This window comes from Tachysurus fulvidraco, chromosome 24, assembly GCF_022655615.1.
Source record: "Tachysurus fulvidraco isolate hzauxx_2018 chromosome 24, HZAU_PFXX_2.0, whole genome shotgun sequence".
Taxonomy (NCBI): domain Eukaryota; kingdom Metazoa; phylum Chordata; class Actinopteri; order Siluriformes; family Bagridae; genus Tachysurus; species Tachysurus fulvidraco.
Window position 1 is genome coordinate 1,450,902 of NC_062541.1, and position 14,998 is coordinate 1,465,899.

The 14,998-nt window shown below is 41.8% G+C and overlaps 1 protein-coding gene across 2 annotated transcripts in view; it reads left to right on the forward strand.

The window, feature by feature from the left end:
- Positions 1-1,358: 1,358 nt before the first annotated feature.
- spag1a (sperm associated antigen 1a) overlaps positions 1,359-14,998 on the forward strand; it is a 14,157-nt gene continuing 517 nt past the window's right edge. Inside the window, exons 1-8 of one of the 2 annotated variants that reach the window (XM_027157398.2) lie at positions 1,359-1,886; positions 3,771-3,873; positions 4,611-4,763; positions 5,198-5,352; positions 7,457-7,598; positions 12,874-13,000; positions 13,416-13,545; positions 14,406-14,998. The exon at positions 14,406-14,998 is cut by the window's right edge and continues 517 nt beyond it. In XM_027157398.2, the coding sequence (XP_027013199.2) occupies positions 1,517-1,886; positions 3,771-3,873; positions 4,611-4,763; positions 5,198-5,352; positions 7,457-7,598; positions 12,874-13,000; positions 13,416-13,545; positions 14,406-14,410 (1,185 nt within the window). In that variant the 5' untranslated portion in view covers positions 1,359-1,516 and the 3' untranslated portion in view covers positions 14,411-14,998. Of the gene's footprint in view, positions 1,911-3,770; positions 3,874-4,610; positions 4,764-5,197; positions 5,353-7,456; positions 7,599-12,873; positions 13,001-13,415; positions 13,546-14,405 lie in introns of both variants that reach the window. The other variant, XM_027157397.2, reaches the window with a different exon arrangement.

Sequence of the window (14,998 nt, forward strand, 5' to 3'; positions counted from 1 at the left end):
AGCTCATCTATCTATTCAATACTACACCATCACTATAAAATTATATTAGATTGTGTGTGTGTGTGTTTATGTAGTAAAATTGCCATATGTTGTTTTGGTTTTTCTAATATTGATAATTAGGTAATGACAACATGCTGAAGTTTGAAGGTCTGAGTTTAACCATGGTGTATTAGATTTTAATGACTAATGCTGACACAGAAAAGACTTCAGCCTTTATAATCTTTTGGACAGATTTTCAGGAAATCATATTAGGATGTTGTATCAAAACAGTTCTGAACCTTGAGAGGAACCGGACTCAGAAGTCTGCTGTAGCTTTTTGTACTTGAGGTACTACCAAATATCCTGCACCTTTTGATCGAAGTAGGTGTGATGGATCATCACAAACCAAAAGATCTCTCAGGTTCTGTGGCGTGAGACCATTAAGTGCGTTATAGGTTAATAAAAGTATTTTATTATCGACATGAAACTTGACTTGAAGCCAATGTCGTGATATGTGGGTGATATGTTCATATCTTCTGGCTCTAGTTAGGACTTTAGCTGCTGTGTTCAGGACTAACTGGAGCTTCTTTCTGCTCCTACTGAACATCCAGACAGTAAAGTATTACAATAATCCAACCTAGAGGTAACAAATACATGACCTAGTGTTTCTGCATCATGTAATGACATCATATTTCTGATCTTAGTAATATTACTGAGATAAAGAAGGCTAACATTGTGGTATTATTTATGTCAGCTTCAAATGAGAGACCGGTATCAATAATCACACCGAGGTCTTTTACTGCTGCACATATCACTTATTACTAAAGTAAATTTATTATATAAATATTTTTGTACATACTACAAAACAATCGACGTTTCCTTTCTCTGAAAAAAGCAAAAAAAAAACCGAGGCTTTAACATACTAAAAATAAAAAAAAATGTTAGGTAGGTTACATTTTTAGTCAAATATATTATTAAAATAGTTCTGTAATGATGCTACTAATAATTCATTTACAAAACAGGGCAAAAGATCATTTTACAGCACTGAAATAGGTGAGCTGTATTATTATTATTATTATTAAGGCTCTTTTAATAAACCTTTTATTATTATTAATTCTATTATATAAAGAATAAACCCTAAATGAATTACTGTGTACTTTAGAGTCGTTTACTATTAAAATTCTACATTTTTAACTCAATCTAGAATTTAGCTAATAATAATTTTATTTGTATAATTTATTATGAACTCAATGAGTCGACTCAAGAATCATTTTGCACTTCACTGCTCTGTAGTCTCTCTCGGCTCTGTGCTTTTGCTGCATTAGCCGAATCTCCGCCCACTGCGTGACGTCACTGTGCGGCGATCCTGCAGGGGGCGGGGCTTCCCCGGTTGTGGTGGACGCGAGTCAGGACCGGTTTGTGCGCAGAGAGAGAGAGAGAGAGAGAGAGAGAGAGAGAGAGAGAAAATGTTTTAGGGCGTGTGTATGAGTGTGTGTGAGTGTGTATAAGTGTGTGTGAGTGTGTGCTTGGGTTTTAAATGGGTAACGCGCAGAAGAAGAGCTCGGGGACGAGTTCCGGTGTGTTTAGTCCGGTTCACAGCAGAGCTCGAGACGGAGGAAACCCCGGAAACGCGGAGGGGAAGAAGGCGGCGCACGTGAACGGCGCTTATACTGCGGAGGAAACCGGAAACACCGGGACACACGGAGTGAACCTCGATGCCCCCGCCGGCGATCTGCCCCCTCCGCTCGCGCGCCTCAAAAACGAGGGCAACATGCTGTTTAAGACCGGACAGTTCGGGCTCGCGCTGCAGAAGTACACACAGGCCATAGAGGGATACACACAGGCCAAGGAGAAGTACACACTGTCTACTGAGGGACACACACTGTCTACTGAGGGACACACACTGTCTACTGAGGGACACACACTGTCAGGTGGGGGGAATTATATCATCAAACTTCATCTGTTTATCAACAACAAACATTCACACATTATTATTATTGTTATTGTTATTAGTTTTAGTGTTATTATTATTATTATTATTATTATTATTATTATTACTAATAACAAGTATATCAACAATAATAATGACAAAGTATCAAATAGACCAAATATATAAGAGTGTCATTTACAAACCGAGTGTGTTGTGACAGCAGGACGAGTCATCATGACGTCACGAGTCACCGGAAGAGTCTTGTGCTGTGTGTGTCTGTATGTGTGTCTGTATGTGTATGTGTGTGTGTTCGTGAGTGTGTGTGTGTCTGTCTGTCTGTCCGTAAGTGTGTGTGTGTGTGTGTGTGTGTGTGTGTGTGTGTGTGTGTGTGTGTGTGTGTATTAAATATATTTTGCTTATATTTCTTATGCTTTTTCTCTTGGTGTAAAAGTGTCATTTCCAGACTGGTAGTGTGTTGTGATCTAAAACGTGAAGGTGTCTTTATATCATGTATTTAAAAAAACAACATTAAAGGTGGGGTCTCTGATATTTGAGAAATGTTTCAGAAAATTGCGTTGCAAAACAAAAATCAAAACAAACGTGTAGCCAATGAGCAGAAAGGGGCGGGTCTTGTCAGTATGGGCGGAGAGAGTGTTCAGTGCGCATGTGTGCATATTCACAGGTCGGAGTTTCCCGAGTCGATAACTCCTGAGCTAAACGCTGTTACTACACAAAACACGGTTGTAGCTGCCTCTCTACATTACTACGATAGAAAAGAGGTGTTATTTGTGTAGTAACAGCGTTTAGCTCAGGAGTTATTGACTCGGGAAACTCCAACCTGTGAATATGTGGCCGACTTCCTGCTCCTTCAGTTCTCTCCAGCGCTGGAAAGCTGATCCTATATTAACACGTCCTACTTCTTACCTTATCGTAAGTCTTTCTTCTCTTTCTTTCTTTCTTTTTATCCTCCATGTCGATGTTAAAACCGCTTTCTGTTAATGTCACACATGAGCACCGAACACTCTCTCCGCCCATATCAACAAGCCCCGCCCCTTTCTGCTCATTGGCTACACGTTTGTTTTGTTTTTGTTTTGTTTGTCGTCCCGACTCGGTTTTCTGAAGCGTTTCTCAAACAACAGAGACCGCACCTTTAATCTGTATTGAACACCTTTCACGGACAACTCTTAATTCTACATTTTTAGAAAACTAATAAATGTAATAATTTTATTTTATATCCAAACCGAATTTGAAGTCATTCATAGATCCGAGTGTTTAGTTTAAGTGAAGAAACTTCTAGAAGTCGTCAGTACCTGATGTGCTGATTTTGGTGCTTCAGTGCTGAGTCCTGAATTTACTGTTAATTACTTTTGCTGAGTTCAGTGTTCAGTAAAGTGCCTCAGTCTGGTGTTGGTGTTGGTCTCTGTGTACTGATGTAATGACGAGTGTATAGTTTATCTCATGTGTCAGATTTAGTGTCAGTGACACAGCACAGATCTCCTGATGTGTCTCACATTCTGTTCCTAACACCACACTGTGTTGAGTTGATGATCCTCAGTGTTCATTTCTATATTTCAGTGAAGTTCCTCGTCCCAACTTTGTCCTGTTTCTGGTTTTGTGACAATTCTGAGTTTCCTTGTTTTAGACCTCAGTATTAAATCACTTTTATTTCATTTCCTGATTCGGTGTAAAGTTCCTGAGTTCGTCGTGTTAGTGATGAGTCTCTGAAACTCACAACCTGCTGTTCTGAACATGACTCATAATTAAACTAACAGGTTACTGATGTTCAGGTTGAGTCTCTGATCTTTTCAGTTGAATCCCAAATTGTGACACGTGTGTGTGTGTGTGTGTGTGTGTGTGTTGACAGGTATTGACAGTCCTGAGGATCTATGCATTTTGTACTCTAACAGAGCTGCTTGCTTTCTGAAAGATGGGAACTGTACAGACTGCATTCAAGACTGCACCAGGTTTGACACACACACACACACACACACACACACACACACACACACACACACACACACACACGTCTCTGAGAGATTAACACTCAGCACAATTAGCTGAGCTAAAACAAGCTTCACCTCCATCCTGAACTCTGCCAGCTTTTATAATGTAGAACTCTCCTGTCCACTGACTACACACACACACACACACACACACACACACACACACACACACACACACACAATATGCAGTGTTTACCTTTTAATATTAATAAAGATGATCTCTTCATGTGTGTTTATACACTGTGGGGTTCGACTCCACACTTGAGATGTTGCTAATAATCTCAGGTAAAGATTCTATCAGTATGTTCACTAATGTGCTCAGATTAATGCTCCTGATGAGACAAAACAAATCAAGTAAAATAAACAGACAAACAAAACAAAACGTAAAGTAAAAATAAACAGACAAACAAAACAAATGTGAACTTGTGTGTCTCAAAATCGGTTGAATTAAAACACTGGACATGGGACATTTAGGCCTGAACCATAAACCCATAGATTGCTGAGTATTAAACACTAAACCCTGAGCACATACTGAGCAGTTCTACAGCTCAGTGTGTGTGTGTGTGTGTGTGTGTGTGTGTGTGTGTGTGTGTGTGTGTGTGTGTGTGTGTGTGTGTTCATTGTCCGTGGACTTGTCTGTACTGGAAACACAGATTAGTAGATTCTGATCCTGTTCTCTCATCCTATTAAACCGCCAGTGCGCTGGAGCTCCGCCCCTTCTCCCTGAAGCCCCTCCTCCGTAGGGCGATGGCCTACGAGTCTCTGGAGCGCTACAGGAACGCGTACGTGGATTACAAAACCGTCCTGCAGATCGACTCCAGCGTACAGGCGGCTCATGACAGTGTACACAGGTGAGGCACGGAAACCAACACCAGTTACATCAATTACACACCAACACTAACCATCAAATACTGTTAAACATCCAAACAAACAACTACACACTTTAGTGTTTACCAACAAACACCTACATTAACCATGAACATTAACAAAGTCTGATTTTTACCATCAAACTCCAATGTTAACATAAAAACATGTAAACCACCATATGACTACAGAACTACATAAAACCACCATCACAGACAACATTTAAGAAGTTTTCCACTCCAGCCAAACACCAGTAAACACCAGTGTTCTACAGAATTCTTATCAAACACCAACCCCGTGAAAATGTCCACTGCAAACAAGGCACTACTCAGCACTTGTGCTTGGTGGTGTTTAATAAGACTCTTCAGGTATTTGTAGGTGTTTGTTTGGAGATTGTGGACATTTCTGTGGTCTTCTTCAGGATCACGAAGCAGCTGATGGAGCAGGATGGTCCTGATTGGAGAGAGAAGCTTCCTGAGATTCCCAACGTTCCCATTTCAGCCCAGCAGCATCGCAGGGAAGAACCGAGCGCTGATGTTCTCCATGCACGAGCGGTCCGAGCTGAAGAGGAGAAGGGTTGGTCATCAAAAACGCCTCCATCAGTCAGCAGTCATAACATACTACATACTGTTAGCTCCATAACTCCTCATCAGACCCTGAATGCTTCAGCATTCACCATGAAGCACCACAATTCATCATCTAACTACAAACACCTACAGAATCCTTCACCTTTTTTATCCACCAGGGTTCTTTATTAAACACCGACATCTAAACACAAAATGTACCAGCATTCACCATCAAACTCGCACGTTTCACCATCAAACACACACGTTCCCCATCAAACACACACGTTCCCCATCAAACACACACGTTCACCATCAAACTCACACGTTCACCATCAAACACACACGTTCACCATCAAACACACACGTTCACCATCAAACTCACACGTTCACCATCAAACTCACACGTTCACCATCAAACTCACACGTTCACCATCAAACACACACGTTCACCATCAAACACACACGTTCCCCATCAAACTCACACATTCACCATCAAACACACACGTTCCCCATCAAACACACACGTTCCCCATCAAACACACACGTTCACCATCAAACTCACACGTTCACCATCAAACACACACGTTCACCATCAAACTCACACGTTCACCATCAAACTCACACGTTCACCATCAAACTCACACGTTCACCATCAAACACACACGTTCACCATCAAACACACACGTTCACCATCAAACTCACACGTTCACCATCAAACTCACACGTTCACCATCAAACTCACACGTTCACCATCAAACACACACGCTCACCATCAAACACACACGCTCACCATCAAACACACACGTTTCCCCATCAAACACACACGTTTCCCCATCAAACACACATGTTTCACCATCAAACTCGCACGTTTCACCATCAAACTCGCACGTTTCACCATCAAACACACGCGTTCACCATCAAACTCACGCGTTCACCATCAAACTCACACGTTCACCATCAAACACGCACGTTTCACCATCAAACACACACGTTTCACCATCAAACACACGTTTCACCATCAAACTCGCACGTTTCACCATCAAACACACACGTTCACCATCAAACACACATGTTTCACCATCAAACTCGCACGTTTCACCATCAAACTCGCACGTTTCACCATCAAACTCACGCGTTCACCATCAAACTCACGCGTTCACCATCAAACTCACACGTTCACCATCAAACTCACGCGTTCACCATCAAACTCACGCGTTCACCATCAAACTCACACGTTCACCATCAAACACACACGTTTCACCATCAAACACACGTTTCACCATTAAACTCACACGTTTCACCAACAAACACACACGTTTCACCATCAAACACTGACATTAACACGGTGGTGTTCAGAATAAAGTAGACGGAGGTGTTAGCGTGTGAACAGCCCTCGCGTGTCAGCGGATCATCAGTACGTTTAGTTGATTCCGTGTTTGCAGGGGGAGGAAGACATTTGCCGTGCGAGTGTAGTTTAAACACGGCGAGCTGCCCGGACCAGTTCACACACGCACGCACGCACGCACACACACACACACACACACACACACACACACACACACACACACACACACTGTTGTCAGCACTAACACGGCGTCTGTTTGCTAAATGAATTATGTAGATTATCTGCAGTGACACCGTTCGTAATGGAACAAGACAGCTCCAGTGACATTTGAGTCTCGGGGGTGGGAGAGGGGGAGGGAAGAGTGCTAGCATAAAATGTTAGCACAGAAGTATTTATAGTTTTTGAACGCAGCTTGTTGGTGTTTAAATTGTTCTAATCATCAGTGACTATTGGCTTAATTCTAATGATCATAATGACTACAGTATAACCAGCTACTCTGTTATTAGCACAAATATCTTTTACTGCCCTTTCAGCTGCTACGTAGCAACCAGCTAAAGCACCAAGTTTTGAGAGTGAATGATCATTAACATGTTATAACTCGTGCTGTTAGTTAGGAACGTTAGCAAAATGCTAACCGAGGGAGAACGGTAATGTTTTAACTTTTTCTTTAAAAGGTCAGAGAAAAGCAACTAATACTGAACGCTTAACCTAAAAACATGTTAACGTCAGCAGAAGTCTGAAACGTTTTGTTGTCTTCGTGTCCTCGTAGTCAGAAAAGCTGAGGCACGTTTCACTCTGCTGAAGGAGGAAGGCAACGATCTGGTGAAGAGAGGCGAGTTTGAGAAAGCGATGCAGAAATACAGCGAGTGTATCGCTCTCAAACCCACCGAGTGCTCCGTCTACACCAACAGGTACGAGCTAACCGCTAATACGCTTCACGCTGGACGCAGAAGCAGCGCACTCGCATTACACTTTCACATCGGTGTTATGGTTGATGCATTTAGGAGTAAAACCTTTGTAGTGTTGTGTGTGTGTGTGTGTGTCATCTGTTGTGTGCGTGGCGTCTGTAGTGTTGTGTGTGGCGTCTGTAGTGTTGTGTGTGTGGCGTCTGTAGTGTTGTGTGTGTGTGTGTGTGGTGTCTGTAGTGTTGTGTGTGTGTGTGTGTGGCGTCTGTAATGTTGTGTGTGTGTGTGTGTGTGTCATCTGTTGTGTGTGTGGCGTCTGTAGTGTTGTTTGTGTGTGTGTGGCGTCTGTAGTGTTGTGTGTGTGTGTGTCATCTGTTGTGTGTGGTGTCTGTAGTGTTGTGTGTGTGGCGTCTGTAGTGTTGTGTGTGTGGCGTCTGTAGTGTTGTGTGTGTGTGTGGCGTCTGTAGTGTTGTGTGTGTGTGTGTGGCGTCTGTAGTGTTGTGTGTGTGTGTGTGTGGCGTCTGTAGTGTTGTGTGTGTGTGTGTGTGTGGCGTCTGTAGTGTTGTGTGTGTGTGTGTGTGTGGCGTCTGTAGTGTTGTGTGTGTGTGTGTGTGTGGCGTCTGTAGTGTTGTGTGTGTGTGTGTGGCGTCTGTAGTGTTGTGTGTGTGTGTGTGTGGCGTCTGTAGTGTTGTGTGTGTGTGTGTGGCGTCTGTAGTGTTGTGTGTGTGTGTGTGGCGTCTGTAGTGTTGTGTGTGTGTGTGTGTGGCGTCTGTAGTGTTGTGTGTGTGTGTGTGTGGCGTCTGTAGTGTTGTGTGTGTGTGTGTGTGTGTAGCGTCTGTAGTGTTGTGTGTGTGTGTGGCGTCTGTAGTGTTGTGTGTGTGTGTGTGTGGCGTCTGTAGTGTTGTGTGTGTGTGTGTGTGGCGTCTGTAGTGTTGTGTGTGTGTGTGTGTGGCGTCTGTAGTGTTGTGTGTGTGTGTGTGGCGTCTGTAGTGTTGTGTGTGTGTGGTGTCTGTAGTGTTGTGTGTGTGGCGTCTGTAGTGGTGTGTGTGTGTGGCGTCTGTAGTGGTGTGTGTGTGTGTGTGGCGTCTGTAGTGGTGTGTGTTTGTGTGTGGCGTCTGTAGTGGTGTGTGTGTGTGTGTGTGGTGTCTCTAGTGGTGTGTGTGTGGTGTCTCTAGTGGTGTGTGTGTGTGGTGTCTCTAGTGGTGTGTGTGTGTGGCGTCTCTAGTGGTGTGTGTGTGTGTGGCGTCTGTAGTGTTGTGTGTGTGTGTGGCGTCTGTAGTGTTGTGTGTGTGTGTGGCGTCTGTAGTGTTGTGTGTGTGTGTGGCGTCTGTAGTGTTGTGTGTGTGTGTGGCGTCTGTAGTGTTGTGTGTGTGTGGCGTCTGTAGTGTTGTGTGTGTGTGGCGTCTGTAGTGTTGTGTGTGTGTGTGTATGTGTGTGGTGTCTGTGGTGTTGTGTGTGTGTGTGTGTGTGTGTGTGTGGCGTCTGTAGTGTTGTGTGTGTGTGTATGTGTGCGTGTGTGTGGCGTCTGTAGTGTTGTGTGTGTGTGTGTGTGTGTGTGTGTGGTGTCTAGTGTTGTGTGTGTGTGTGTGTGGTGTCTGTAGTGTTGTGTGTGTGTGTGGCGTCTGTAGTGTCGTGTGTGTGTGTGTGTGTGTGTGTGTGGCATCTGTAATGTTGTGTGTGTGTGTGTGTGTGTGTGTGTGGCGTCTGTAGTGTTGTGTGTGTGTGTGTGTGTGTGTGTGGCGTCTGTAGTGTTGTGTGTGTGTGTGTGTGTGTGTGTGTGTGTGTGTGTAAAACCTTTGTAAGTGGATTATTATCGAGGTGGTTTTGGTTGTTTTATGTTTGTTGTTCTCTTTGTGCCGATCGAGAAGGTGGACAGAAAAAATCATCACTTTTTTATCTGATTAAGAGGAACGACGAGGAGATGATGATGGATTCACACACACACACACACACACACACACACACACACACACACACACACACACATACACACACACACACACCTGTCACATGCTTTTGTTTATGATCACCAGCACTTTCTGCTGTGAAGTGATAGTGTTACACACACACACACACACACACACACACACACACACACACACCATGACATACATTGTGTATGTAGTTTATGACAGAATTACTATTTAGTTCTCCACAGTGTTGTCATGTAGTGACAGTGTATATAAACCTTCAGTTTTACATCAAACACATAATGAGCTTTAAAGGGTTAAATGATTATAATAAGCAGGTTTACAGTTACACTTAATTTACACTACAGGTTTACAGCATTACACTTAATTTACACTACAGGTTTACAGTTACACTTAATTTACACTACAGGTTTACAGTTACACTTAATTTACACTACAGGTTTACAGCGTTACACTTAATTTACACTACAGGTTTACAGTTACACTTAATTTACACTACAGGTTTACAGTTACACTTAATTTACACTACAGGTTTACAGCGTTACACTTAATTTACACTACAGGTTTACAGTTACACTTAATTTACACTACAGGTTTACAGTTACACTTAATTTACACTACAGGTTTACAGCGTTACACTTAATTTACACTACAGGTTTACAGCGTTACACTTAATTTACACTACAGGTTTACAGCATTACACTTAATTTACACTACAGGTTTACAGTTACACTTAATTTACACTACAGGTTTACAGTTACACTTAATTTACACTACAGGTTTACAGCGTTACACTTAATTTACACTACAGGTTTACAGCATTACACTTAATTTACACTACAGGTTTACAGTTACACTTAATTTACACTACAGGTTTACAGTTACACTTAATTTACACTACAGGTTTACAGTTACACTTAATTTACACTACAGGTTTACAGCGTTACACTTAATTTACACTACAGGTTTACAGTTACACTTAATTTACACTACAGGTTTACAGCGTTACACTTAATTTACACTACAGGTTTACAGCATTACACTTAATTTACACTACAGGTTTACAGTTACACTTAATTTACACTACAGGTTTACAGTTACACTTAATTTACACTACAGGTTTACAGCGTTACACTTAATTTACACTACAGGTTTACAGCATTACACTTAATTTACACTACAGGTTTACAGTTACACTTAATTTACACTACAGGTTTACAGTTACACTTAATTTACACTACAGGTTTACAGCGTTACACTTAATTTACACTACAGGTTTACAGCATTACACTTAATTTACACTACAGGTTTACAGTTACACTTAATTTACACTACAGGTTTACAGTTACACTTAATTTACACTACAGGTTTACAGTTACACTTAATTTACACTACAGGTTTACAGCGTTACACTTAATTTACACTACAGGTTTACAGTTACACTTAATTTACACTACAGGTTTACAGCGTTACACTTAATTTACACTACAGGTTTACAGTTACACTTAATTTACACTACAGGTTTACAGCGTTACACTTAATTTACACTACAGGTTTACAGCGTTACACTTAATTTACACTACAGGTTTACAGTTACACTTAATTTACACTACAGGTTTACAGTTACACTTAATTTACACTACAGGTTTACAGCGTTACACTTAATTTACACTACAGGTTTACAGCGTTACACTTAATTTACACTACAGGTTTACAGCGTTACACTTAATTTACACTACAGGTTTACAGCGTTACACTTAATTTACACTACAGGTTTACAGCATTACACTTAATTTACACTACAGGTTTACAGCATTACACTTAATTTACACTACAGGTTTACAGCGTTACACTTAATTTACACTACAGGTTTACAGCGTTACACTTAATTTACACTACAGGTTTACAGCGTTACACTTAATTTACACTACAGGTTTACAGCGTTACACTTAATTTACACTACAGGTTTACAGTTACACTTAATCACTGGGCTGTAAACGTCTCAGCTGAAGTGAAATCCACATAAAATCCTCAAAACACTACAGAAGTCCGGTTTTACAATAAGTGGTGTTTTAGTTTTTATATGACACACAGGATAAAGAGCAACAGACAGTAAAATAATGTTTAGACTTGTGTTTGTGTGTGTGTGTGTGTGTGTGTGTGTGTGTGTGTGTGTGTGTGTGTGTGTTTGAATAATTGGCTTAAATAAATTTGAATAGTAAATTATTTAGTTATTGAACTGACCTTCACCTGCTGCAGAGAACAGAACAGACATAAAGAGCTGAGCGTTTCAGCTTACACTGATCAGTGCATTACAGTGTGTGCTGTCTGTAGTGTTGTGTGTGTTGTGTGTGTGTGGCATCTGTAGTGTTGTGTGTCTGTAGTGTTGTGTGTGTGTGGTGTCTGTAGTGTTGTGTGTGTGTGGTGTCTGTAGTGTTGTGTGTCTGTAGTGTTGTGTGTGTGTGTGGTGTCTGTAGTTGTGTGTGTGTGTGGCGTCTGTAGTGTTGTGTGTGTGTGGTGTCTGTAGTGTTGTGTGTGTGGTGTCTGCAGTGTTGTGTGTGTGTGGCGTCTGTAGTGTTGTGTGTGTGTGGCATCTGTAGTGTTGTGTGTCTGTAGTGTTGTGTGTGTGTGGTGTCTGTAGTGTTGTGTGTGTGTGTGGTGTCTGTAGTGTTGTGTGTGTGTGGTGTCTGTAGTGTTGTGTGTCTGTAGTGTTGTGTGTGTGTGTGGTGTCTGTAGTTGTGTGTGTGTGTGGCGTCTGTAGTGTTGTGTGTGTGGTGTCTGTAGTGTTGTGTGTGTGGTGTCTGCAGTGTTGTGTGTGTGTGTGTGTGTGTGTGTGGTGTCTGTAGTTGTGTGTGTGTATGTGGCATCTCTAGTGTTGTGTGTGTGTGTGTGTTTGTTCTAATAATCTAATTAATTTTTCCTCTCTGTCTCTCTCTCTCTCACTCTCTCTCTCTGTCTCTCTCTCTCTCACTGTCTCTCTCTCTCTTTCTCTCACACTGTCTCTCTCTCTCTCTCTCTCTCTCTCTCTCTCTCACTGTCTCTCTCTCTCTCTCTCTCTCTCTCTCACTGTCTCTCTCTCTCTCTCTCTCTCTCTCATCCCTTCTTTTCTTTATTCTCTTAAGATGTGAGTTTCACTTCCCAGTAAAATCACCACGTGATCTCAGTGCATAACAAATGAGGGTTAAATATAAACCACTGAACAAGGACATGTCTCCTGTCTTCTGTCCCCGTGTTTATTTCCTCAATTCTGTCTCTCATTATTTGTCTGAGACAAGTTAAATCCAGCTGTTCTCTGGTTAGAGCATGTCATACAGGCGTTAACTGTGTGTGTGTGTGTGTGTGTGTTTCAGAGCACTGTGTCTCCTGAAGCTGGATCGTTTTGCGGAGGCGAGGCAGGACTGTGACTCTGCACTACAGATAGAGTCGGACAATAAGAAAGCGTTTTACAGACGAGCGCTCGCTCACAAAGGCCTGAAGGTCACCTGCTCATCTCACCTCATACTGATTACACTACACACACACACACACACGCATACACACACACTACACACACACTACACACACACACTACACAAACGCACACACACACACACACACACACTACACACACAAACCACTACACTACACACACAAACCACTACACTACACACACACACCACTACACCACACATCACACCACCACACCACTACACTACACACCTCACTATTACACACACTACCACATGTCACTACACACTAATGAACAGCATGTGATGTTCTACACTTTTTAAATATTTTTTTATAAAGAGTTTAAACCAACAAGAGAAAAATCACTGACACTGTGTGTGTGTGTGTGTGTGTGTGTGTGTGTGTGTGTGTGTGTGTGTGTGTGTGTGTGTGTGTGTGTGTGTAGGACTTCCTGTCATCCAGTTCCGACCTGCAGGAGGTTCTGCGTTTGGACCCAAATGTGCGTGAGGCTGAACAGGAGCTACAGGAGGTCACGGTTCTGTTGAGGGAGAGTCTGCTGGAGTCAAACACTCAGGGTAACTAACACACACACACACACACACACACACACACACACACACACACACTTATAAAAGCTTAATGGATGCTGTTTAAGAATGCTTACCGTCATAAATAATCGACTCTAATAATAATAATAATAATAATAATAAATCATAGTTCTGCCTTTTAATAACTTTATACACACAGACCTGTGCAGGGTTTTAGGCCGGTGTGAAGATCTGCTGTAAAGTAAGAACGCTTTTAAAGGATAGAAACATAGAACTTGTTACCTTCTACACATGTGGTGTGACGTCCATTTGGCTTCAGACCTATTAGGTCGAAACCCAGTCATTAAGTGACACAGAAACATCTGTAGGAGCTTCACACCCAGTCACTGAGGTGAGGTCGTGGAGGTCAAACACCATGACAAGTCTGAGCACAAGAACATGACACCAGGTGGAGCTGCTGCATCAGATTCGTTTTGTTTTCTGTTTACTTTTCGGCCCGACTGAAGCGCTGAAGCAAAAATCAGAGACCCCACCTTTAATCTTCTCTTCATTACTTTACTTTGGTTCTTTATTTAAAAAAGAAACTAATTATGATGTCAATTTCTGAAACCACTCTTGGTTCACACGGGCCTAAAACTTTTGCACGGTACCCTGTGTGTGTGTGTGTGTGTGTGTGTGTGTGTATACACAGTGTATTGACAGATTTATACCTTTCACACAGTTTTACTTTAATCGGCTTCATTTTCTCTCTTATTCTAAACACGTTTTTACATTCGTTTTTATTCGTATATTTAAATATATAAATAAATGTTCCATCAGGTTCCTACATTACGACTGGATTATTTTCTCAGTGTTTGTGACGTGGTTGTTCTCTTCTCGCTCCTCAGACTGACCGCCGACCAGAAAGCAGAAGAAAGACCCAACAGCTGTCCTTGTCTTCCAGCAGAACTACAACAATTTCAGCTCACACGTGTACACACACACACACACATGCGCGCACACACACACGTTTCTTTTTCTTTCAGAAAGGAGATGATGAGTTAGATGTGCTGCAGATGGCCACGTGCTGATATTTAAACCCTAATCCGTCTCTGCGCATGACGCTTTAAACACCTCAACGCCGCTCTCGTCATAAACACTCGCGTAATCTCTTCGGTTTGTCAGAGCCACAAGACGCTGCTCTGATCCCGAAGTCTGTTTCAGATTAAAGCAGTAAAGACAAACGAAATGTTTAACGTCCTATTTAACCTTCTGTTTTTTCCCCCTCATGTAAAAATAAACTAATGTAAAGTAAGAAATACTAAAAGAAGCTGGATGTATTTTTATTCGTTATAAAAACACAGGATGAAAAAAATAAATCATGAAATGTGTTTCAGATAGAATTCTAAACTATATTTTGTCTGTAAAAATATTTTTAAGAGGAAAATCAGATCCTTAAGTCAGATCAATTGATCATTATTAACGATAATTTGGCTAAATC